The sequence below is a fragment of the Microtus pennsylvanicus genome, chromosome 2, assembly GCF_037038515.1.
Source record: "Microtus pennsylvanicus isolate mMicPen1 chromosome 2, mMicPen1.hap1, whole genome shotgun sequence".
NCBI lineage: Eukaryota > Metazoa > Chordata > Mammalia > Rodentia > Cricetidae > Microtus > Microtus pennsylvanicus.
The window spans coordinates 145588383-145614832 of NC_134580.1; the positions used below are offsets into that span (position 1 = coordinate 145588383).

Below are 26450 nucleotides of genomic sequence, written 5' to 3' on the forward strand. Positions count from 1 at the left end.
TATAAAACATCATGTATCATGTCTATACTGAGGTAGTGTCTAACATAATGATGATACATTTTCTTGTATATGTGTAAGATGCACTATATGTGAGAGATGTATATATATCATGTATCAGAATATGTATCACGCCCTTGTATGATTACTATATGGCTGCCTTTACTTTTAGTGTCTTTTATTCTGTGGCAATTTCATACATGCACATAATACATCTTGATCACATCTATCCCCAGTCCTTCCTAGTTCCTCCCCGACACTCTGCAGGATATCCTCACCACCCACATTCATGCCCCTTCATTTACCCTCTGAGCCCAATTAGTGCTGCATGCTAGACTGCTGACAGGTCTTGTTGGCTTGATCGTGGCCAGGTCTCATGCAGGTGACCACAGTTGCTGTGAACTCATGAGTGCCTCAGCCATGTCATGTCCAGAGGACAGCCTTTCACCGCACTCCTCCATGCTCAGTCTTTCCGCCCTCTCTTCTATGATGTTTCCTGAACCTTGTGGGGTCAGGACAATTGATAGAGATGTCTTACTTGGGACTGAAAATGCAGTAGTCTCTTGTTTCTGCGTTGCTGTTCACTGCAGAGAGACACTTCTCTTGCTGAGGGTGAGAGACGCTCAGATCTGAGTACAAATACAACATTTGGAAGCACTTTGACAACGTGACCATTTAGGAAAACAACGGCAGAGGTTCTTCCTAGAGTCTGTTATGTCTACTTGAACAAGTTGGGTTAAATTATCCATTAAGGGAAGTGTGATAACTTTGTCACTCCTTATTGCCAAATACTGAATAGTTTCTAATTCTTGCTGTGATGTGTTACAATGTTCTACTGTGTATCCAGTAGCATCAGACCCTTCTTGACTCTATGTCCTGCTCTAAGTTTTGGAGAAGGGAGGAGTCATCTCAGCATCCCACCTGAAATGAGACAATGATATAGTTAAGTCCCTGGGACAGAAGGATAAACGGTATATAGCAAGATGCCTGACAGTTAGTAGCAAGCCCAGATTGCTCATTCTTCTGCCAGGTACTAGCGGATTTTTATTTCTGGAATTTTTCCTGAAATGTACTAGTGGTCCATATCAAAACATGGAGAAGTCCGCCCTCATGTACTTACTTACTTGATTCCAGTAATTGCCTGAAGCATATAGTTTGCCCATATTCCCAAGACTCTTACTGTCCGGAACTAACATTCAGTTCCGGTATGTGAGCATTTCTTAGGTGAAAACACCAAAAGGAAATGTTTAAGTACAAATATCAGGAGCTACCAAGTCTGAAATGCTGAGCTCTTGCTGCATTTCCTTCTAGATTTATCAACGATGCTGGTTGGTGTTTAAGAAAGCTTCAAGCAAGGGTCCAAAGAGACTGGAGAAGTTCTCAGACGAGCGTGCTGCGTACTTCAGGTGTTACCACAAGGTAAGAGCCTGTGGGTGCACCTTGCCAGACCTTGACTTGGAAGGAGGTAACTTTCACTTACTGGGCAAACATCTAAATTATTGACCCATGTTCTGATTGTGTTTTTTATGTGAACAAAATATCGATAATGTAATATACTTACTGCTTATTTAAAAAATGGTTAATGTCAGGTGGCAGTGGTGTACGCCTTTAATCCCAGCACTCGGGAGGCAGAGGCAGGTGGATCTCTGAGCTTGAGGCCAGCCTGGTCTACAGAAGTTAGTTCTAGGACGGGCTCCAAAGCTATAGAGAAACCTTATCTTGAAAAAAAAAACAAAATAAAAAAAAAAACTGTTCCTATGGTTCCTGGTCTTTTAAGGTTACTTTTCTTGGTTCTTGAGAAATTCATGCATACATCTAATGAATATGGTCATATCTGTTTTCTGCTGTAATTGGAGGCATGAACCTGGGGGAGGAGGGCCTAAAAATGAGGTAGACTATAGTCTCAAGCAATAGCCAGCTTTATTCAGAGCATCGGAAAGCTTATACTCTGAGGGTTAATAGAATCACATGAGAAAGGTGTTCAGTCACAATGACAAGCCACACATGGCAAAGATGTTTTTCCATGGTGGCATATGAATAACAGCTGAGGTAAGCTCACACCTATCCGCTACACATGGGAGGAATGCAAAAACCCCTTTCAAGAGCAATTCTGTGTTTTGAAGACACTGAAGCCGTAAGACTCTTGTGTTGTTTTCTTGACATTTTCTCACAAGCACTCAGAATTTTACAGGACTCCATTCCTGGACTGATAAGATGCACCCCTATTTCCTCATCCACCTCCCCTCAAGTCACCCCTAACATGTTCCCCTTCATTCAACTTCACATCTTCCTTCCTTCCTTCCTTCCTTCCTTCCTTCCTTCCTTCCTTCCTTCCTTCCTTCCTTCCTTTTTCTCTTTCTCTCTTCTTCCTTCCTTCCTCCCCCCCTCTCCTAATCCACCAAATCCAATTAATGCTGCACATTTGTACATGGCGTGGGAACATCCCCTAGAACATAGATAACTGGGCCTGTAAAACCAGTTTATGTAAAACCAGTAGACTCATCAGTACTGAAACCTGATTAGGTGGATGTAAGAAAAAGGCTTTCTTTTTTGTGCAGTTCTTATACAAGTCCTGTGCTGCCTTCCTTGTGCATGTTTAGTTTATATAAATATGGAATACAGTGGAGTGCCACTGACCTCTTGTATACTTTCGAAAGTCAAGCTCTGTGGTACCATTCTAAACTACTGGTACCCAACCAAGTGTTTCCAGATGTATTTGTTGCATGCCAATTTATCCAGAAAATAATGCCAAAGGCATGACTTGATTTACTTACTCTGGAGACCTTACCTTACAAGGTAGCTTTAGGTATCCAAAGTGGTATTTGGTTCATAATTAGGATACAAGCTATAGACCCGAGTTCTCTATTAAAAGTGTGGTTGTCCTCAGCTTGTCTTGAGAATCTCTCTTCACTCCCCTCTTCTCCAAGGTTCCTTGTGACCTTTATTGAAAGAATTCCAATGAGTCAGAGTATATTGCAGAAGACAGATGTGATTTATGACAGAGTGCAGTGAAGGACTATCAAGGGGGCAATAGTAGGCAGCGGGCCAGAGGAACCACTGTGATGGTTTACATCATAGGCAGGGCTTATACTATTCCCAAAGCCTCCAGAACCGTTAGCGTTCCCTGAGGGATGCTTTCCTGTACAGGGGATTAGATTGTCCCCTGCAGATAGACAACTAACCCTTAAGAGAGAGACACTGGCCTGCCTTTGCTCTTTCTGTAAAGCCTGCACTAGCCGGTATTCCTGTGACCATCTCCATCATTCTGGAAGTCATGTCTCTAGGGCTAACTCCCCTCCTGTTGACCATGATCAGAGGTCTGTAATTTCAATTCCTGGTTTCCTAAGATGTTGATTAAGAGGAGTGGAGGTGTGTATCCCCACAGACCTTTATATCTGTCAGTGTTACCTAGGGATTGCCTCAGAACCTCAGCCAGGCTCTGCTTTATAATTCAACAGATATCTGTCCTATCTGATCATGGTATGTGACCACTCATGCCTTTCTAGCTTTCCTTGTGTGTATAAAGCTCCAAGTATTTCCAAGAATAATTCATTCTTTATGAGCCCCTACACTACCTTTCTGGGTGTAGGAAAATCCAAGAGAAAGAGACTAATAGGATGTATTTTTTCCAGAAGGCATGAGTACACCTAACAGAAGGATACACCACTCTGTAGGGACCTTCCCAATCCTGTCCATCAGCACATGGTGAAAGCTCTGTGTTTGAAGTATGTGGATACTCCAGATACTTCCCACAGCCACTGCTGACACTTCTGGGGACCAAGGGGCTGGACCAGTGGAGTATGACACCACTTCCCTTAGCCAATTCTTACAGCAGCTTGTAGGACCTCAGCATTTGTGTTCCCATGGTCTGTGCAGCCTCCTACGTCAATTTGTGCAATCTCATCTTCTCGTGCTCCGGGGCCCTGGGCTCCTGATGTCTTCACACATCTCTACGTCTGTGCTTTCCCTTTTCCCTGGAAGTCTGTTATTCCCACACAGCCCACTTCTTTACTTGGTTCAGGCATTATTCAAATTTCTTGTAGGTGATAGTTCTCCTTAACCCGTTTATTTAGGGAATCCCATCATGGCAGCACTCCCTTCGGGTTCTTCTTTCCCCATTTCATTAACGCTCACTACTGTGATGTTCCTCACTCGGTGCTTCCCCCTCCCACACAAACCAAGATCCACAGCGACAGCAGGCTTTGTGTGGATGATTGCAGGCGCAGGAGGACATGCGTCTCAGTTATTAGTGTCTAAGAAAGGACAGGCAACTTAGTACTTTTTAAGTGTTAAGAAAAAGAATGATCAAAAGAAGCATCTGAAGCCAGGAAAAGGAATTTTGATTTGGAAGACATGGGTGGGCATGGTGATGGGACCAGAAAATTTCAGGACTTGGAAGTTTTAGAATGGATTTGAGCTCCATGTCCCTGGGCTAAAAAGGGTCCCTTGAGCAATGCAGGGGATAGGGAGGCTGAGGACATACTCACTTGCCCTACTTTGGACTTCTACCTGCTGGCATGTGATTTAATGTGCAAATCTTTGGGGACTGGGTAAGCTGAGTCCTCTTTCATCTATAATCATCATTAACCCAAGTTCAAAGCCTGGCACCAAGGAGGAATTATCTCCATTAAGCCTCCAAGCCCTTGATGACTTACTGTTGCCCATTCTTTCTCTTTACTCTTTCAGATCTGATGTGTTTAATATTAATCTCTTGAGGGCATATAAGTAATTCTGAGACGTGCATTTTTTATCTAAAGGCTGTGTAATTTATGAATCCCAATAAAAAAAATACCAAAGTTCCGCCTAGCACCCCGTGACCAGATTTCAGAATCTATTCCGATATAAAGAGGTCTCTAAGCGACAGCAGCAAACGTGTGTTGTGCTCTTTGATCCACACAGACACGGCATGGAGTCTGGTAGGACAACTCTGGTGTTTGCGAGTGTGCATCTCACTGTCTAGAATGTTATTTCTTAAAATGCCAGAGTCGAATGTTTGAATCCTTTTGGAGTTTGAACCTAAAAGTTGACTGTAGAATTTTAAACCTTAGTGCATGCTTCACTGAGCACATAGCTGAAGGTGTTAACGGAAAAGAAATGTATGACTACAAGACACACAGGGAAGAAATCATCTTTCACGTCTTAGCCTCCTTCCTGAAGTTCCCCTCAAGCATCCCGAGCTGCCAGAGATGCCATGAAATTGATTAACTGTAATTGTGACGATGTGAAGACTCCAGTGGCTTTAGACGGGGCCCCTGTGCTGCTGCTGAAATGCCAACTCCCTGTCTTTATTCAGGAAGGAAAGTGGCTGGCATTGGGCAGAAGGACACAGGGTTTCTTTCCATGCTTCACTTTGTGGAAAGTGGGGAGTGACCAGGACAGACCAAGGGTGGAAGGGACAGGTCGTTTGCTTGTTTGGGAGGCCTGGGTCCTGTTCTGGCTTTGCCTCTCTGTCTGCCATACTGTAATCTCTTACGTAGTTGTTAGCCCCTCCTTCCCCTCCCCTCCCCCTTACCCCTCAGATCCCTACTTCCCCTCCCACCTCTCATTCTCCTCTCCTGCTCTCCCTTCTTCCTTCCTTCCTTCCTTCCTTCCTTCCTTCCTTCCTTCCTTCCTTCCTTCCTTCCTCCCTCCCTCCCTCCCTCCCTCCTTTCCTCCCTCCCTCTATCCCTCCCCCTCTCTCTTCTCTTTCCTTCTTTCCCTTTTCTTCCTTTTTTTTGTTCTTTCCCTGTCCTCTTCTCTCTTCTCCATTCCAAGAATTTCATACAACAAATAAATCCAATTCTCCCAACCCCGCCGGAACATGCTCCTTTTCTGTGTGTCCTCATTTTCCAGTGTTCCCTGGACTCACTGTTGGGTCAACAGAGAACAGTGAGGGCTGACGGCCCCACTGTAGCCACACACGTGAATGCTTAAGAACCATGACCTTCTGATTGCATGACTTTGCCATTTTATCAAACCCCTTTAGGCATACTGTTCTGCCTCATCCTCGTTACTGACTTGACCACTCTTGTGTTTCACTGGACTGAAGTCAGACTCTGTTCTTGGCGTTTGAGAAAATGGGCCTCTAGGTTCTCCACAGTGACCTAATGGCTAACGTTCTAAAAATCACGTCTCTGCAATCAATCTAATCTCTTGCTCTCCCTCTCTGTTTCCCTCTCTCCCTCTCTTGCTCTCTGTTCCCATGCCCCCTTCCCAATCTTCTGTGTATATATTTGTGTCAGAATTACTTCTGTGGTAATGAATTGATGCATTTATTTTCACTTAGTTTTCCTTCCTCTAAATACTTCCTCTTTTGATGTGGCTGGCTACAATGCCTTTTCGAAATCTCAGACAATATCCTAACCTTTTCTTTCAAAACTCAAGTATGCCCACTTTAGCTGTCATGCAGGAAATTACCGGCCAGGTCATGTTCTGAAAGTTTCCTTTCATGCAAGAGAGTGTGACTTCACATCTCCGTAAGCAGAATTATCCTCATGTGTAGACGTGTTCTCCAGCTGGAAGTCCTTCCTGCCTCACAGCTCTGGGTGTAGGGAGAGTAGGAGGGAAAGCTAACTGGGGTACAGCCCCTCATTTTACCGATTTTGTAGGCGAGGGGATACATGTGCTGACGTTCCCTAGAGCATGCTCGAACTGAGTTAATTCTCTCTTCACCTGAACTTGATTCCAATCTGCTGTTTATGGCAGAGGCAGCAAAGCACCCGGGATTCTCTCTCTTCATTTTCCCCTCCACTTCCAGCCTCTGGCCAAGTTTTCAGTCTTCCCTCTACGCAGAACCCCTACCTCTCCTGGTCCACGTGGAGAAAAGTGACGGTCTCTCACAATCTCTGCTTTGTGGGCTGCTTCCCTGTGGCTCTCTGAATCCAGTCTGAGTGAGCCTGATCAGTTGGGATCAGTTTGCACGGAAGCCCTGCTACACAGAACACCATGCCTTCTGCTCACGGTGTTGTGTTGGGAGACGTTGCTTCCGTCCCTTAGTCTTCACAATGCTTGAAGTTATGCTTTAAGGCTTTTATAAAATCGCACGTCTTCTTTGGAATAAGTGTCAACAATTCTGAAAAGTTTATAATAAAACAGAAAGCAAAATCTGACCTTGGGCCTGCGTCTCTGTTTTCATAAAAATGACTAATAGATTAATAATAAATGCCTTTCAGACCATTTGCCCTATAAAATGTCTAGAAACCCATTTGCATACACATGTAGATTGTAGTTTCCAAGGGAAAATAGGGCAAGTCTCCTCCCTGGCGTTGTGTGTAGGAAGACTCCAAACCCAGCTTTCTCATGCTCTTAGCATGTTGTGTTTAAGTTGTACTGACAATTCTTTTGATATTCAGAATATTCTGGCTTGTGACGTAAGTAGTATGGCAGCATTGGCCACACTAGTCCCCTTTTCCCTGCCTCTTGAATACAATGCTAAGCCAGTAATTTATAGTTATACTTCATTAATAAAACTCCAGAGTATAAACTACTCTTATTCCATTGCGATTCCTTCAACAAATTGATACACAGAAGAGTTTCTGACATTTCAGTGATAAGAATTCCATCCTCATGAAGAACTTGCATCTCCTTTGTGTGAAAACCATGCTAACTCCTGCCTTCATTTCTAGAATGATTATCTGGGGTCACACAACCACAGCTGGTTTATGAGGTACCCTGCACCCAGAATCTCCTCCCAACCACAGCCAACTCATGCAAGTAACCCACACTGCAGAATCTGCTCATGCAGCCGCCTGCACCCAGAATCTCTTCTCCGAGCCTCAGATGCCTGTCGCATTCACAGTTCAGAAACCTCTGTAAAAAGAGACGCCCAGAACAAATGGGTTTATTCCTGTTATTTCACAGTGCACATAAAGACCACGCTTGGGGGAGACAGTTCAAATTTGTCACTCAGACAGGCGCAAGCCCAGTTTATTTTAAATGACCAAGGGCACAGGGGTATTTTTGGAGAGACAGAAAACCCACTAATACAGGGGTTGGGCTGCAACTGTCTAGACTTGTTCTTCCTTCAGAAGCTTTTTAGAAAGCTTTCGCCTAAAACCACTGTGTTCAGAGGCTCCGAGCAGAGACTCGTGAATGAACACAATGCTTTGTCCTCGGGACTTTGCATTCAGCTTGAGCACGCCTCCATATGTTGGTTCCTTTCTAAACATTGTCTCTGCCTTTCAGCCATTCTTATTCCTATAGAAAAGGCTGTAGGAAAAAGTTAAAAAGTTTTAGAATGCGTTACATAAAACTCTTTTGGAATTTTTGAATAGAAGTGGTTATAAGAATACCCTAAAATTTGAAGCACCATAATTATGTAGTAATATTAACTATAATTTAATTTAGTGGGTTACTTAGTAATACTTCGGGGCATGTGGTGGGGTGAGAAAGGGGTGGTTCATACTGTCTTCATTTTGAAGATGACCTACAAAAGCAAAAGGGGTTTGTGCCTCTCCATTTTCAGCAGGATAATGGCCTTCATTTTTCCCAAGAATGAAGGAATTTGAGGCTTCTGCAGAGATTTGCAATTTGCATACACAAAGTGAATTGCTCACTTAATTCATTCGGTCCCACAAGGGAAAAAATAATTAGGATTCAGCCAACAAAGGCAAGGCAGAAAATTGCCTTTTAGGCAGTGGTCTCATTTTCACTTGGTAAACATAAATAAATCATCGTCTGTAAATTACCATGAGTAGAAAACAGGCAAGATTAGAAGTCAGGTTCCGGTTTTCGAAATGGCTTCAGACTCTGCAACACACACACACACACACACACACGCACACACACACGCACACACACACACATATCAGGACAGGGTTGGCTCTTCCCAGGCAGTGTCCACTAATGGTGTAATTCCGGCATGCATATCCCTGTTCCTCAAGGGACTATGCCTTAGAACATCCAATTGAGTAAATCTCCTGTTGAAACGCTAGATGAAATTTCAACCGTTTCTTCATCTAGTTGCAAAATAATCCATTTGGAAAATTGAATTGTGTAATTTGCGATTGTTTTCCAAGTTGCTATTGCAAAACCCTCTTAGCAGCAAATTAAACTTGGAAAGTATGGCCACTTTGCTAATTGCTGCCTGTTAAACATTTATTTCAATGAATGCCATCATTTATGATGAATAAGACAGCTGGCCTGTAACTTTGAAACAGACAAATTAATTTGCAGTCTATGTTGGGTTATTTTAAGTCGGGTGGCATACTTAAAGATTTGTCAGGGCTTTGGGAGAGTTTGGAGTTTCTTTCCATGGACCCATGGTAATGTGGCTACTCATCAATTATTTCTTAAGTCTCTTCCTGTCTGTTCCCTAGACCACTCTAACTGAAGTGGAGATCTCAGTCACTCATTGGCCCATTGCCTGCTGGGCTCTCGTGGTGGCATTGCTTGTCCTCTGCTCTGATTCCTGCCCTCCCTAAGGTGAAGGCACAATAAATGGATAAATGGTCATTATAGCCACACACAGCTCCCACCTCATGCCATTTGTCATAGATTCCAATGGTCCTGGAGGCCCATTGCACTGGAAACCCCTAACCCACACAATAACCATTATAATACACACATACACACAGACACGCCTATAATATGCACACAGACACACATACACACAGATACACATAGTCAAACCTACAATATACACAGAGACACCACCCACAAACATACACAGACACATACACACACAGATTCCCCCCAGACACACAATACACACACATATACAGACACACATACATATACACACAGACCCTACCTCAAACACATAACACACACAGACGCACACACATACAGAGACACGTACACACACAGATCCTTCCACAGACACATAGCACACACATACACAGATACATACACACACGAGTTTTTCTACAGACATACAACATACACATACACACATACACAGACACATACACAGACACATAGCACACACATACACAGATACATACATACACATGTTTTTCTACAGACATACAACATACACATACATACATACACAGACACATAATACATACAGACATACATATATGGATCCCCACAACATATACACACAGAGACATACAATAGACACACACACACACACACACACACACACACACACATACACTTAATTCACAGATTTTTTTTTCTTCCCCATACACATACTGCCTTTCAGCTTCTGTGATAAAACACTGCCCTAAAGCAACTCTGGGGAGGTAAAGGTTAACCTCAGCTTACAGGTTATAGTGCAAGACTGACTAGTTTATTTTGCTTGGAAATCCATCTGTTTTCTTTGCCTGTTGAACCCCTACCCATCCCCAAACTCCACCATGGGGTCCCCTAGTCCTAACTGAAGAACACTTGCTTCTTTGATACTTTACATTTATCTGATGATGTGGGGAACTCAGCAGAGTGGGTGGGCTACTCATCAGCATTTGAATTTGTCTGTCCTTTACCAGTGTGGAGACAAGTTAACATCCTCAGGCTCAACTTTGTTATCTAGTCAATATAAAAATGATGAAAGAATTGAAGGCTATATTGATATGAAGTAGTTATAACTCAATACTTGGTATATTGATTGGGAATCAGATAAATGTAGCTACAGACATTGTTATTAAGACTTCATTATATTGTCCCTTACAATACTTAACAGATGGCCCCAGTCAAGGCTGAGAGTCCATTCCTTACTCTGGAGCTTTGGGATCTTTGTAGGTACACTCCTGGACACCCCTGCCCTGACTTTTGTCCACTCACTGAGATTTGATCTATGTAGTTCTTGGGAGTCTGCCTGCCTGGAGTACAGTCCAGTGTTGCCACCACTGGTTAGGAATAATCTAACCCTGAGCACCTTTTAAAAAATTGTATTATTGCACTATACATTTTTCTCCACTCCCCTCCCTTCCTCCCTTCTCCCCTTTTGTCCTCTTCTATGTTTCCCATGCTTCCAGTTTACTCAGGAGATCTTGTCTTTTTCTCTTCCCTATGTAGATCCATGAATGTCTCTCTTATAGTCCTCTTTGTTATCTAGTTCTCTGGGGATTATGGATTGCAGTATCCAAAAGCCACTTATGGGTGTCTGAATGTTATATTTGTCTTTCTGAGTCTGAGTTATCTCACTAAATATGTTTTTTTTAGATCCATCTACTTGCTTGCAAATATCAAGCTGTCATTACTTTTTACCACTGAGTAGTGCTCCATTGTGTAAATGTACCGCATTTTCTTTATCCATTCCTGAGCCCAGTGTCAACCCCATCAGTCTTTCAGAATGTTCTATTTCATATAGGTCCTAGTTAGTGTTCAGCACTGATATTACAAAGCTAAACTGGGTGGATGACCCTGTCACTTCTCTAGTGAGGGAGAGAAGGATGCAAAGAAATCTATAAAGAAAACAATCTCAGTGTTGGTGTACATGGCAAATGCCAGAGAGAAAGTAGTCAGTGGCAAGAAAGGGAGTGGCAAGGATGGGCAAAGAGGACCATGACCTTTTCATTTGTTTGTTTAAAACATAATTTTTATTGATCCCTTTGGAATTTCACATCACACACCACAACCCTACTCATTTCCTAGTCCCTTGATATCTACCCGTCATCCTGGCAGTGTCTGCCTGCAAATGAAAATTTTAAAAAATTAATTAACAAAAAGAAAACAAAAATCCACTTCACTCTTCCATCTTTCCACTCTCCATCATTTCTTCATTCATCTTAGTGGCCTTGGGAGCTGCAGTGTGTTGGAGGAGGCCGCTAGTTAGTTCCCGGCTGCTTACCCCGAAATAATCACACAGGAACTGTATTATTTAAATCACTGCTTGGCCCATTAGCTCTAGCTTCTTATTGGCTAACTTGTACATCTTAATTTAACCCATCCCCATTAATCTGTGCATCACCACGAGGTTGTGGCCTACCAGCAAAGTTTCAGCACATCTGTCTCCGGCAGCAGCTCCATGACTTTTCTGTGACTCTGCCACCTTTCTCCCAGCATTCTGTTTAGTTTCCCCTACCTAGCTCTGTTCCCCTATAGCTCTGCTATAGGCCCAAAGCAGTCCCTTTATTAACCAATCATATTCACAGCATACAGAGGGGAATCCCACATCAGCAGTGTGTTGTGCAGTCTGCCTCTTGTCCAAAGAGCTTGACTTGTATTTGTTCATTGTAATGAGTTGTTGGTCTGGTTCAAGGCCTCTGGCTTTTGGTATACCCTCACTGAAACTCCTCTTGGGTATCCTGCATTGCCTTGAGTCATGGAGATCCTGCAGCTCTGGTTCTGCAAAGCCAGCCTCTGCTGGAATCGCCACCATCAGGCAAGGGACAGAGCTAGGTCTACTGAACCCCTCTACCATTGGGTACCATTGGGGTTAGGTCTCTTGTGCCTGGGGTGAGGGGTGGGGATGTCTGTGGCTCTTGTTACCACCAAAGGCCGTGTGGATGCCAGAAAATGGGCTACCATCTGAGGCTATGTTGGTGTCTAAGGGTCATGCTGCCACTGGATCCATGGTCCTGCTGCTGCTGGGGTCTGTGTTGATGTCCATGATCCATGTTACCACGGCTGCAGGGGGAGGGGGGATGCAAACCATGTGTCTTGAAATCTGAAGGCCATGCTGAGCTGGCCTCACCCTTTGCTGGCCCTGAGAGACCTGGCTCTGCCCCTTTCCGGCTGCTATAGCTAGAAATCTGTCCCCACTCCACATAGGAGAACGGCCCCCATGACACTGTCTCTGGGAAAGCTGAACCATGGTTTTAAATGGGGCAATCAGTGACGGTGCTATGGAGCATGCGAGTGTGCTGGGTCACATGAGGGGTAGACAGAAGCAGAGGGCATAGGCTGGTTATTGGAGGTGCCTCGAATGATACCAGTTAGTTCTGTTTTCGAAGATAAGGTTATGCTTTCAAATGATGAAATCCATTGTGTTGATTTCATTCAGCTGGAGTTAAGTCTCTTCAAGACAATGACCTCCGATGATACGGCTGGGTTGTAGAGAGGTGTGTAAGAATGTTCTGGAAGTTCCGGGGAGTGCCCATTAGGCAGCCCTCAGGTGCAGTGAAAGAAGAGCCAGCCTTTCCTCTGAGGAATCCGGGGAGTGTGGGAGGAAAGCCTGCTGGTGGGATAGAGCTTGAAACGAGGGAATCAGATTTTTTTCCTCAGCCTGCTTTTCAGGCAGTACCTTCCAGCACGATCAGACAGTGGAGCCAGAAAGCGTGCCACCGACAAGGCAGCCTTCTGTTATTTCCTACATTGCTTCAGGAAAGGCAAGCTGGCCAGCCCACACCATCTGCCCAGAGTCTGGTGAAGGGAAGATGCGGCGATACAGGGCCTGGCTCATGCTGGAGTACAAAATTTATCCAATGGTTTGAGAAGCAGAGAATTGTCCATTTCCATCTCATCAGAAACGTAAGCTAAAGGGACCCTCCTATCCACCTGTACCTGCTTCTACATATAATACATATGTTCTACATAGAACAGCTTACGGTTGTGATCCACTTGGGCTATGCTGGCTGGGATGGCCATAAGAGGTTCATGGTAGCTTAGAGTCCACGGATATGGTCCCCATCCTCAGCAGGCTACCTGTGCATGCATGCAGCCACCCACCCACCGACACACACACATACACACACACACACACACACACACACACACACACACACACACACACACACACCACATCACCTGAGAACATACCAACAAAAGCCTGAGGAGGATGCCCATGTGTAGAGACGATTGTGTGATGGACATTTATGCCAGTGTACACACAGACAGTGGAATTTGCTTACCTGATAAAATTTATTAGCTATGGCATGGTTTGAAATTTCAAAACATGGCTTTCTAGTGAGGCTCTCAAAAATTGGGATCTAAGTCTCCAAACTAACTTAACAAAAAGCATTGTGGTGTGGGGATAGGAAAAATAGATTGGTTCAGTATTTATCTAGAATGTGGCAATCACAGATAGCTCATTTAAGTTAGCAGGACAAGCCAGTGGGGTTGAAAGAACACTGTTTGACTGCAGAGGCCTTCAGTGGAGACTGAGGGCATTTGTGGCAATGTGGTTGGAAATAGATGACCGAGTGATTGGGGGAGCATCTCGCAAATCCAACTGCAATTAAAAAAGTGTGTTAGTGTGGAGAGGAGTGGTGGCTTTTTCCACATGATTAACATGTGACTTTCTCACGTAGAGATATGTGGCTTTCTTCCACACGGGTGTTTTTTGAGTCTGTGGCTTCAGCTGGACCACATTAGAAAGCATTCTATTGTTTCTTGTCTGTGCTATGTATATAACATACCATGATGGGTATGTTGTCTCAAGCATGTACATCTATCTGTCTATCTATCTATCTATCTATCTATCTATCTATCTATCTATCTATCTATCTATCTATCTATCTATCTATCTCTATCTACCATCTATCTATGTATCTTCTATCTATCTATCTATCTATCTATCTATCTATCTATCTATCTATCTATCTATATCTATCTACCATCTATCTATGTATCATCTATCTATCTATCTATCTATCTATCTATCTATCTATCTATCTATCTCTATCTACCATCTATCTATGTATCATCTATCTATCTATCTATCTACCTACCATCTATCTATGTATCATCTATCTATCTATCTATCTATCTATCTATCTATCCATCCATCTATCATCTACCTACCTGCCTACCTACCTACCTACCTACCTACCTACCTGCTGACCTGTGCTTTGGAAACAGAGTATAACACTTTGTACACATGAAGCAAGTGCTCTACCACTGAGCTACATCTCCAGTGCCTGTCCAAAACTTTTAGATGTAGCTTCCATTATAAAGAAGAGAGGCATTGTGGGAAAAATAAGTCTAGCACATGGAACATTTCATAAGAAGTCTGACATGATCTTTTCTGAAGGCAGGCATCATTTACTAAGTGTGGGAGACTCTTTGAAACTGAGAGGCCCAGAGATACAAGAACAAATGCCCTTTTCAAGTGCTTCCTGGGTCCTGCACTGGGGTGATGCGTGTGGGCATAGATGCTGCGCTGAAAAGCAGCAGTACTTTCGGGAGCTTTAAACATAAGATAGAAATTAAATAGCCCAAGGAGTTCTTGTCTGGTTTTTTAACTGTGAAGATAACAGTTCAGGGATGTGAACCTTATTATTTGTACGAAATTTTTTTGGAGTTGTGGAGAGGATCCAGTGAATAGCTATAATTTACCTTCAAAGCCATCAGCCGCCAGTGTCTGTTTATATGAGCATCTGCTCACAAACTCACTTCACATCTGCCTGCGAAGGAAGAGAGGAAGCAAATAAAACCCAGGTGGGAAAGGTTAATGCTGATTTAAAGCGGAGGACGCATGTTTGTCTTTCAGGATGCTTGTTGAAATATTTGAAATAAATCTCTGCAAAAGAAACTGTAAATGAAAAGTCCCAGAAAAGTGGAAAAAAAAAAAAAAAGACCAGAAGGCAGAAAGCAGAGAAGACATTTTTCTTGCTCTGTAGACCAGGCTGGCCTCGAACTCAGAGAGATCCACCTACCTCTGCCTCCCGAGTGCTATGGTTAAAGACGTGCACCACCATGCCAGCAAACATTTCTTTTTAAGTAAAGGACTTGAAGGAGAAAGACTACACGAGGATGTAATTCCTCAAACAGCTGTTAAAAGCACCACTTTAAATACATTTAACAGCTATAGTAAAGTGAATGCATTAGGTGTGGCATCAATACAATGCAACAGTATGTTTCTTAAAAGTCAGCACTATGAGACTTATAACAGGCCCAAAACACAGGAACCAAGTGTGGCTGGAGTGCTCAGCCATGAACAGGACATGGATATCATCCCCATACCTACAACCAGGGGGTAAGGCCTGACAGAGCCGGGGGCTGGGGAGGACAGAGACAATACAGTGTCTTCTGGACAAGAGAGGACCACTGTACTTATGAACTCAGAACAGCCATGGTGGCCTGCATAAGACCTGGACAAGATCAGGCCAGCAGACATCTAGCAGGGGATGGGGGCGGGGTGGGGAAGTGGCTCATGAGATTCCGCTCCTAACAGAAGATGATTGATGGTTGATGGATGCCGAGGGTGGAGATTAAGGTTTCTTTAGGGGTGTAGATTGGGACATGTGTCAGTGAATGGCCCCAGTTCTGTGGAAATCTGCATGCTAATAGTATTCAGTGGATTATAATAACGCTTTGATAAAGGATATTAAATTGGGAGGAGTCATGCTGAAAGAGTCAAGATGAATTGGAACAGGAAGAATGGCAGGCACATGTGATAAAAATGTATCACATACATGCGTGAGATTCTTAATAAATTCTTAATAAAATTCTTAATAATATTGTATGTAAAAATAGGTTTGTGTTTAGGAAATAGTCACCAAAGCTTCTTATATGCATTTGACTGCATGACTTTTAAGAGATGAAAGATTGCAGAAGCCAAAGAGTACATATGGTGTGATTGATTGCATTTACTTGTAGGGGCATTTTGTTTGTTTCCTTGTTTATTTGCTGTTTTAAAAGCAGACTAATGGATGGTGTTAAAGTCAGTGGGAAGTTCTGGCTGAGGAGAGATGATTATGTTCATCCATTGGTCTGGGTGCTGCCTATACAGGTATGTGTGCACACAGGTAAAGACTCAGAGGATTGCAGTCTTGAGGTCCCTCACCCAAATTGTGATTGGTCCATGGACCTTTGCTAGACCTGACAGGGAGGATGTGATGTTTGTGGTGGCCGGAGCTTTAAAAGCACAATGCTAAGTGTGTGCACATCAAAGAAAAGGCTGTTTAGAGACTGAACTCTCTTGCATACTTTAAGGAGGTGGATCGAGCTGACACATTTGTTCTTAAACTTTCCTACTCCTGGGCGATGTGTTTCAATTATTTTGTCACTGTGTTCACTATTGGTGGCTTCTGGGGGTGGAGAGTGGGTTTTGTTTTAGGGGTGTGATCTCTTCAGATTGACCATGCTTCATAGGATGGTCTCTGCATGTGTCCCGCCTCGGCAAGCAGCCTGCTGTCTGCTACTGAGCTATATCCTGAGCTGGAGTGAAGCTTTCTGAAGATGCATCTTAGAGCTTGAAGGCATTCCTTTGCCAGTCTGTCTCCCAAAGCATCTGCACTCTCACTGTGACTAGCTGTTGACATCTTCAGATGCTCACTCTTTCACCCACTTACTGTTTGTAAGAAGTGGATGCGATTGGTCTGCAGTTCTGAGAAGTGGCCGTTTCCAAGCCAGAAGCTCCAGTCTGAGTTCAGACCTACCTCTACCTGTGAAATGCTATCTACGTTACTTCTTGGTCCTCAATACACCTATCTCTGTATTTTGTTTAACCGTGGTACTAAGGATGCTACATCCCGGAGAGAATGGAGAGTCCCGTGGCAATCATCCAGCACTCTGTGGTGTGGTTGAATGATTGGGCTTCCTTCTGGGAAGTAGATATAGGATTGTCACTATTGAGATTAAAAGTAGAGTGAGATTCAGGTTTTCATTTTCACACTGAGATTTCTTTTGGGAAAAATTTTATTAAATTATTCAACGTCTAAAATAGAACTGATAACCGAAGTTTTAATATAGCCCCTGATTACTGTGTATTTGAGTAGGGAATCCAGCCTCCTAAATAGAAGAAGCAATGGCATTACAAAATATTGGTGTGATATTTGAGAATAAAACTCTGAAAAGTCTTGGCAACAAGGAAACCAAATAGAGGCCATATTAGCCACATCTGCTGTAGTGATAATTCAAACTCCGGGTGACTTACAGTGTGTGTTTATCTTTGCTTTGGTCCCATCAGGGATCTGGCCAGGGATCTGCTTGGCTGTGGGTAGCATGAGAACACTAGCATAGATTGACTCAGTTTTGAATCTACAGCCTGCTGAGACCTAGGGAGGAGGAGGAGAAGGTTTTCCCTGTGTTGGAGAGCTGCAACTCCAGAAGGAAGGTAACTAATTACACAGGCATGCAAAGGTCCCCTCGCACGCGGCTTAGCTCGCATGCTGTTGATTAATGCGCATTGGGTGGCCAAGTCTAAAGCCATTGGAAAACAGTTGGAAGGGTTTAGAAGGAGTCAACCACTATTGATAAATAACCCAGTCTGTGCCTGAAGAGAAAGTTTGATGTGAGCCGCAAAAATGTGCCTTTGGTTTGGTTTGAATGTTTGTCAATGTTAGAGAGAAAACTATTTTTGCACAACCATATCTTAGCCCTTCCTTGTACAACCTCCACATTCAGGCAAATATTTTAAGCATAGGAAAAGTTCCTATGCAGGTGTCAACTGAGTTTTCAACGAACCTCTGTCTTCTGTGAATTCCAATTTAGTTCCCGGTCATTCACCTCCTGGTTATCCAAAATCAAATGAAATGTAAGCCGATGTTGGACTTTTTTTTTTTTTAAAGCAAACACCCAATTTACAGAGAAAATCAAACTTTTCAAATGTCTTCATATTGATGTTTCCAGCAAGTAGCATAGATAGTGCTGGTCTTTCTTGATTGCTACAGATTTGGGCTCCATTTCAAGAGCAGTATCTCTGGAGTTGATGACCTCAAATATATTTTGGAAAAAGAAGAGAAAGTTAAGGTATTAACGGTGTCTCATTATTAAATGCAAAAGCAAACCAGGCAGGCAACAGCCCACAAAGTAGGCAGAAGTTACTTAAGGGTTCTCATTTTGCCTGCCAGTTATTGTTTTAATATGAAGACTACTTAGAGTCTATAAATGTGTTTATATAACACAGATCTCAAAGTCTGCTACTATTCCCTCCCCCCATCCCCTGCAGTAACGACAGCATTGTGCGGTCACTTTAGTGTCCCCTTTCTGTAACTGCTTTGTCTTGTAAGCCGTACTTACCAGATATTTCAGATTTGGGGCATGAAGCTTGGAGCATCTTATTGTCTTACACGGGAAATACAGTTGTGAAATGGACCAATGTCCCCAAACAAGTGGTCCCATTGAGTGGTGACCCCTGAGATACAGCGGGAACTGGATTGTTGCCATGTGTCTGTGGAAACCCGTTGGTTCCCATCCACCAAGAAGAACAGCTCTGAGTGATGGTCTCATCTCGGGGGTCACCCCTTGGGCTGTTGACTCAGGGGAACATCAGTTTTGTAATGGCTAAGCAAGACTAGCAGGGACAGTTTGGGGATGTTTCCCTTCAAGTTTTATCACTTGTGGTTGATTGATTTTTTTTTTTTTTGGCACAGCTGTGTCACTTTGACGCTTATTTGTGTCATGTTATGCTTTAGAGAGTCAAAGCCTTTTCGATAACTTATATAAAAGAAAAAAATATTACTGTCATTAATTGAAAATCAGTGTCATTTGCAATGAACCGAAATAAGCATTAAAAGTAAAATGAAGGGTTAGAAAGATGAGTCAGAGATTAAGAATACTAGCTGCTCTTCTGAAGGACCCAGGTCTGGTTCCCAGCACCAACATGGCAGTCTGTAATTACAGTTCCAGGAAATCTGATACCCTCTTCTGGCACACACATGTGGCACACACGCAGACATACATGCAAGCATGACACCCATACATATCAAATGAAATTTAAATCTTAAAAAATGCAACGAAAAACATGATTTTTCAGTTATGGCTTCTTAACTTTTTGTAGCGCCAGTATTGTTTGGAATGCATATGTGGTAAAACAAGCATAGGTATGCATAGACATAAAATACCAAATATTCTCTCAATTTTTCCCCTCTTCTTAGGGTGTTAGAGATCAAACTCAAAGACTCATATATGTTGTGCTGCCAACCTGGCTTCAAAGTATGTAGGGCACTGTGGTTAATTGTGTGTAAATTATGTTATTGTACTGCAGATGGCTGTAATTATTTACTTGTGCCTGGAAGTCTGCCCATTAAACAGTCACCACTTTCCCCTTGCCCTATGCAACCACCATTCTGCTTTCTACCTGTGGCTGTTTTAAACTCCTCAAATAGCTAGCACTGGTCTGCTGTGATGAGCTCCTTTCACATAGGACAGTATAAAACGTCCAGTCTCTCTGTGTCACTGGTCAAGGTTTCCCCTTTCTTCAGAGTGAGTAGCGTTTTATGTGTACGCCACATATTTTCTATCCATTTATCTCATGATAGACACAGTCTGCCCCTTGCTGTTCTGCACGGTGGTATCCTGGGCATAGAAATGGCAATACTTCCTGATCGTTGTGGTTTGAAGGCAAAAAGTCCCCCACAGGTTTGTACATTTGTACCAGTCCCCCAGCTGGTAGTGATTTGGGGGAACTGTGTGAACCTTAAGGATGTTGGTTACTGTGGGGCAGGTGTTGAAGGTTATCAGTCTGTTTGACACTTGAGGTTCAAGCTCAACAGTTCTGTCTTTAATTCCTTTGGATAGACACCCCAAAGTAGGTGTGCTGGGACATGGAAATTCAGTTTTCAATATTTGAAGGTCCCTATGTCTTCCATATGTGGCTGAACGACTTTGCATTTCTACCATCGAACCCATCTCTATCAAAACCTTTCAGCTTTCATTTTTTTAAATGACAGCCATTCTAATGAGCATGGTATCTCATTTTTTCTTCAATTAATTTGTATTTCCAGGATGACCAGTGACGTTGAGAGGGTTTATCTTTTCTTCTTTGCCTTTTGCCCACTTTTAACGTGGCTTCTATTGTTGGTATTGAGTTGTTAATGTTCTTCCTGTGTTTTAGACACTCATCCCTTGTCCGGTAGATAGTTCACCCACACTTTCTACCACATTAAAAGTTGAGTCTGGGGAGTCTGGGGTTGTTTCTGAGCCTACAGGTAAAATTCCCAGGTTTTCACCTCAGGACATACTTCTGGATACGGGTTCTCATATCCTGTTTTAATTATGTTGAGATGATTTCTTTTCTTTCTTAGCTTGTTCACTTCTCTTCTTACCTATTGTGAGGGTATTTTAGTTTTATCAAATGCTTCAATTATTTATCAAATATTCAATTATTTGTTGTGATGATTTTTTTCTGTTTATTATTGATTTGTTTTCTTACGATGAATCTTCCTTGAATTCCAGAAATAAATCCTATTTGAATAATGAATGTGTGAGATGTGATATTTTTATTATGCTGCTAAAGTAGGTTTTCTGGTATTTTGTTGAAATTTTTACATCTATACCAACCAAGTACATTGACTTATATGTCTGTCTCCTTGTAATACTTTTGTGTAGTTTCAGAGTCAGGTCTCATAAAATGTACTCTGATTGTTCCTTCCTCTACAACTTTTGAAAGATCTTGAAAATTTATATCTCACTTAAATATTTTATAAAATTTTCCAGTATAGTAATCTGGTGCTGGACGTTAGTTGTTAAAACATTTTCTATTTTTTTTCCTTCATTGTTACCAGTGGTTATATTTCTGTACTAATTATATGTCCTCATACATACAAAGGTTAATTTTTCATAATTAACCTTTATAATAAGTTTTGTATTTAACTATTTATTGGAACATCTTAAAGTCCCTTCTATTTCTGCTTACCAGGTGTAGTGTTTCCTTTCATGTCTGGCCTTATTTATTTTAGCCTTCTTTTTTCCCTGTGTTTAAGAATCTGCAATTTTGTTGACATCTTCTTAAAAGTCAACTCTTAGTTTCATTGATTTTTAAATTGCTTTTCTACTTACTACTGAATTTATTTCTACCATAATTTTTATAGCTTCCATCTGCTTAAGTTTGGGCTTAGTTTTTCCGTTTCCTTTTTTAGCTCCTTATGGTAAATATTGGTGTGCATGGCAATGTCTCTTCTTTGAATGGCGCCACTGCCACTGCCCTCTGTCCACTCAGTGCTGTCGTGGCTGTGGCACACACATGTGTCGTGGCTGTAGCACACACATATGTCATGGCTGTAGCACACATGTGTGCCGTGGCTGTAGCACACATGTGTGTTGTGGCTGTAGCACACACGTGTGGCGTGGCTGTAGCACACACATATGTCGTGGCTGTAGCACACACATATGTCGTGGCTGTAGCACACACTCATGGTGTGGCTGTAGCACACATATGTCGTGGCTGTAGCACACACACATATGTCATGGCTGTAGCACACACACATGGTGTGGCTGTAGCACACACATATGTCATGGCTGTAGCACACACATATGTCATGGCTGTAGCACACACATATGTCGTGGCTGTGGCACACACGTGTGTCGTGGCTGTAGCACACATATATCATAGCTGTAGCACACACTTATGTCGTGGCTGTAGCACACACTTATGTCGTGGCTGTAGCACACACATATGTCGTGGCTGTAGCACACACTTATGGTGTGGCTGTAGCACACATATGTCGTGGCTGTAGCACACACACATATGTCATGGCTGTAGCACACACACATGGTGTGGCTGTAGCACACACATATGTCATGGCTGTAGCACACACATATGTCATGGCTGTAGCACACACATATGTCGTGGCTGTGGCACACACGTGTGTCGTGGCTGTAGCACACATATATCATAGCTGTAGCACACACATATGTCGTGGCTGTAGCACACACTTATGTCGTGGCTGTAGCACACACATATGTCGTGGCTGTAGCACACACTTATGTCGTGGCTATAACACACACATATGTCATGGCTGTAGCACACACATATGTCATGGCTGTAGCACACACATATGTCATGGCTGTAGCACACACATATGCCATGGCTGTAGCACACACATATGTCGTGGCTGTAGCACACACTTATGTCGTGGCTGTAGCACACACATATGTCATGGCTGTAGCACACACATATGTCATGGCTGTAGCACACACATATGTCATGGCTGTAGCACACACATATGTCATGGCTGTAGCACACACTTATGTCATGGCTGTAGCACACACATATGTCGTGGCTGTAGCACACACTTATGTCGTGGCTATAACACACACATATGTCATGGCTGTAGCACACACATATGTCATGGCTGTAGCACACACATATGTCATGGCTGTAGCACACACATATGTCATGGCTGTAGCACACACTTATGTCATGGCTGTAGCACACACATATGTCGTGGCTGTAGCACACACTTATGTCGTGGCTGTAGCACACACATATGTCATGGCTGTAGCACACACATATGTCATGGCTGTAGCACACACATATGTCATGGCTGTAGCACACACATATGTCATGGCTGTAGCACACACATATGTCATGGCTGTAGCACACACATATGTCATGGCTGTAGCACACACTTATGTCGTGGCTGTAGCACACACATATGTCATGGCTGTAGCACACACATATGTCATGGCTGTAGCACACACATATGTCATGGCTGTAGCACACACATATGTCGTGGCTGTAGCACACACATATGTCATGGCTGTAGCACACACTTATGTCATGGCTGTAGCACACACATATGTCGTGGCTGTAGCACACACTTATGTCGTGGCTATAACACACACGTGTGCCATGGCTGTAGCACACACATATGTCGTGGCTATAACACACACGTGTGCCATGGCTGTAGCACACACATATGTCGTGGCTGTAGCACACACTCATGGTGTGGCTGTAGCACACATATGTCGTGGCTGTGGCACACACGTGTGTCGTGGCTGTAGCACACATATATCATAGCTGTAGCACACACTTATGTCGTGGCTGTAGCACACACATATGCCATGGCTGTAGCACACACATATGTCGTGGCTGTAGCACACACTTATGTCGTGGCTGTAGCACACACATATGTCATGGCTGTAGCACACACATATGTCATGGCTGTAGCACACACATATGCCATGGCTGTAGCACACACATATGTCGTGGCTGTAGCACACACTTATGTCGTGGCTGTAGCACACACATATGTCGTGGCTGTAGCACACACATATGTCATGGCTGTAGCACACACATATGTCATGGCTGTAGCACACACATATGTCGTGGCTGTAGCACACACATATGTCATGGCTGTAGCACACACTTATGTCATGGCTGTAGCACACACATATGTCATGGCTGTAGCACACACATATGTCGTGGCTGTAGCACACACATATGTCATGGCTGTAGCACACACATATGTCGTGGCTATAACACACACGTGTGCCATGGCTGTAGCACACACTTATGTCGTGGCTATAACACACACGTGTGCCATGGCTGTAGCACACACATATGTCGTGGCTGTAGCACACACATATGTCATGGCTGTAGCACACACATATGTCATGGCTGTAGCACACACATATGTCATGGCTGTAGCACACACTTATGTCGTGGCTATAACACACACGTGTGCCATGGCTGTAGCACACACACATGGTGTGGCTGTAGCACACACGTGTGCCATGGCTGTAGCACACACACATGGTGTGGCTGTAGCACACACATATGTCATGGCTGTAGCACACACGTGTGCCGTGGCTGTGGCACACACACATATGTCGTGGCTGTAGCACACACATATGTCATGGCTGTAGCACACACGTGTGGCTTGCTGTGTTCCCATTTTAATTTATCTAAAATGATATTTTTAAATTTTCCTTTTGATTTCATTTTTGAACAATTGTTTGTTTAAGAGCAGTGTTTCATTTCTACCTTTTTGGGAATTTTTATTCCTAAGCTTTCTGTCATCTACACTGACCTCAAATCCCTAGTGATCCTCCTGCCTCAGCCTCCCAGTGGCTGGTATTAATCCTTAACTCATGGCCTGTTCTGGAGAACGTTCTGTTTAGTTCTGGATGTGTTTGGTGGAGACCTCTGTTGATATCTGTTAGTGCCATTTTTCTTCAGTGATTCACAAGCACTCTACTCCCTTAGGAATACTCCGTCCAGGGCTCTGTCCATTGTGGAAAGTGGGATACTCCCAACATTGTACTCTCCATTGTGAGGTACCTGTATCTATGATTGTGATGTGTTTGGGGGACTGATCCTTTATCATCCATCATGCAGTGTCTTTTATGTTTTGTAATTTTTCCGAGTCAAAGTCTGTTTTATATGATGTAAGTATGGCCATCCTCCCTTCCTTTTGCATATTCATCTTTATGGAATGCAGTTTTCAATCTCAGTTTATCTGTGTCCTTGAGTCTAAAGTGACTTTTTAATTTGGACTTTGTCCTTTAAGGCACACTGTGTGCTTTTGATCAGGGAGTTCAATATATTTACATTCAAAGTCACCGCCAACAAGTAAGGCTTAATCATCATTTTGTGTCTGTCTTGTGACTCTTTTGTCCTGGCTAACTTCTGCTGTCTTTGTCATTTGTTGAGAAGTTCTTTGTTGTTGCTGCTATGACATACTTCTTTCTGTCTTTTGTGTATCTCCTATGAGGTTGTGTGGGTGGATGGATGTGTGCATATGTGATGAAGATGGGGCTTAAAGGATTTTGACTGCAATTCTCTCTATTTTACCCAATAACTTCAATGATATCATTATGTAGCTCTTATATTTTTCAACTTCTGTTTTATAAAACTAATGTTAAAATACATGTTTTTATATTATGTACACGTTAATGTATTTTATGGTTATAGTGTTCTCTGCATTTTTGCTTCTACACTGGAATTAATTATTAATACACCCTTGCATTATTGGAGCAGTATATATTTGTCTATCTATACCTTTATCAGCAAATTTCATACATTTATGTTCTGTTTAGTTTTCTTCCGATTGGAAAACCCCTTTTGCAAGGTAATTATCTGTTAACTCTTCAGCTTTTATATAAGCTTTATTTCCTTTTTAATTTTGGAGGATGGTTTGCCAGATACCAAATTGTTGCTTAATAGTTTATTTATTCTTTTCATCGTGGGCTATATCATTCCATTCTTTTTCGATGTTGAGGAAACCTGCGATCTTGGGGTGGTCCAGCTTATTTTTCTCTTATTGACTTCAAAATTTTTTCTTTTCCATTAGTCCTTGAGATTATAATAGGGCTTTCTGTTGCAAAGTGTCCCGCTGTGCCTTTCTTTGTATCTAGGCTAGTTAGCATCCATTGAACTTACTTGCTCTGGATGCTCATTTCTTTCTCTTTACACTGGGGGGGTTTGGTCAATCTTTCTTCAGATAAATTTTCAGTTCTTCCCATTTTCCATTCTGGAATTTTCTTAACTGAACAAGTTGGTCTGAGTGGTGGTGTCTCTCAAATCGAATTGGATAATTTCAAATGACCTGAGTTGAAACTGATTATTCTATCTTCTCCATCAAGTTTGTGTTGAGCTTCTGTTCCAGTGTGAGTCTCTGTGGCTGTGATGGAACACTGGCCAAAGCAACCTGATTGAGGAAAATGTTTTCTTGGCTTCAGGTTTACAGTCCACCATCAAGAGAAGACAGGGCAAGACTCAAAGCAGGAACTTGAAGGTTGAGACTTAAGCAGAGGTCATAGAGAGTGCTGTTTCCTGGCTTGCTCATCTTGCTTCCTTATATAGCACAGGCTACCTATCCAGGGGTGGCACCACCCCCATATTAATAATTCATTAGAAAATCACTCAACAGAGTCACCCACAGTTCAGTCTGATGGAGGCAATTCAATTGATGAGGTTCTTACTCCCCAGGTGACTGTAGTTTGGCTCAAGGTGACAAAAGCTACTGTCTTGTCTT

General features: G+C 42.8%; 1 protein-coding gene across 1 annotated transcript in view; it reads left to right on the forward strand.

Annotated features, from left to right (window-relative positions):
* The window catches only part of Dok5 (docking protein 5), a 154412-nt gene that overhangs the window by 71114 nt on the left and 56848 nt on the right, over positions 1 to 26450 (forward strand). The window contains exon 2 of the mRNA XM_075963198.1: positions 1309 to 1416. Coding sequence (XP_075819313.1) covers positions 1309 to 1416 — 108 coding nt within the window. The remainder of the gene's footprint in view (positions 1 to 1308; positions 1417 to 26450) is intronic.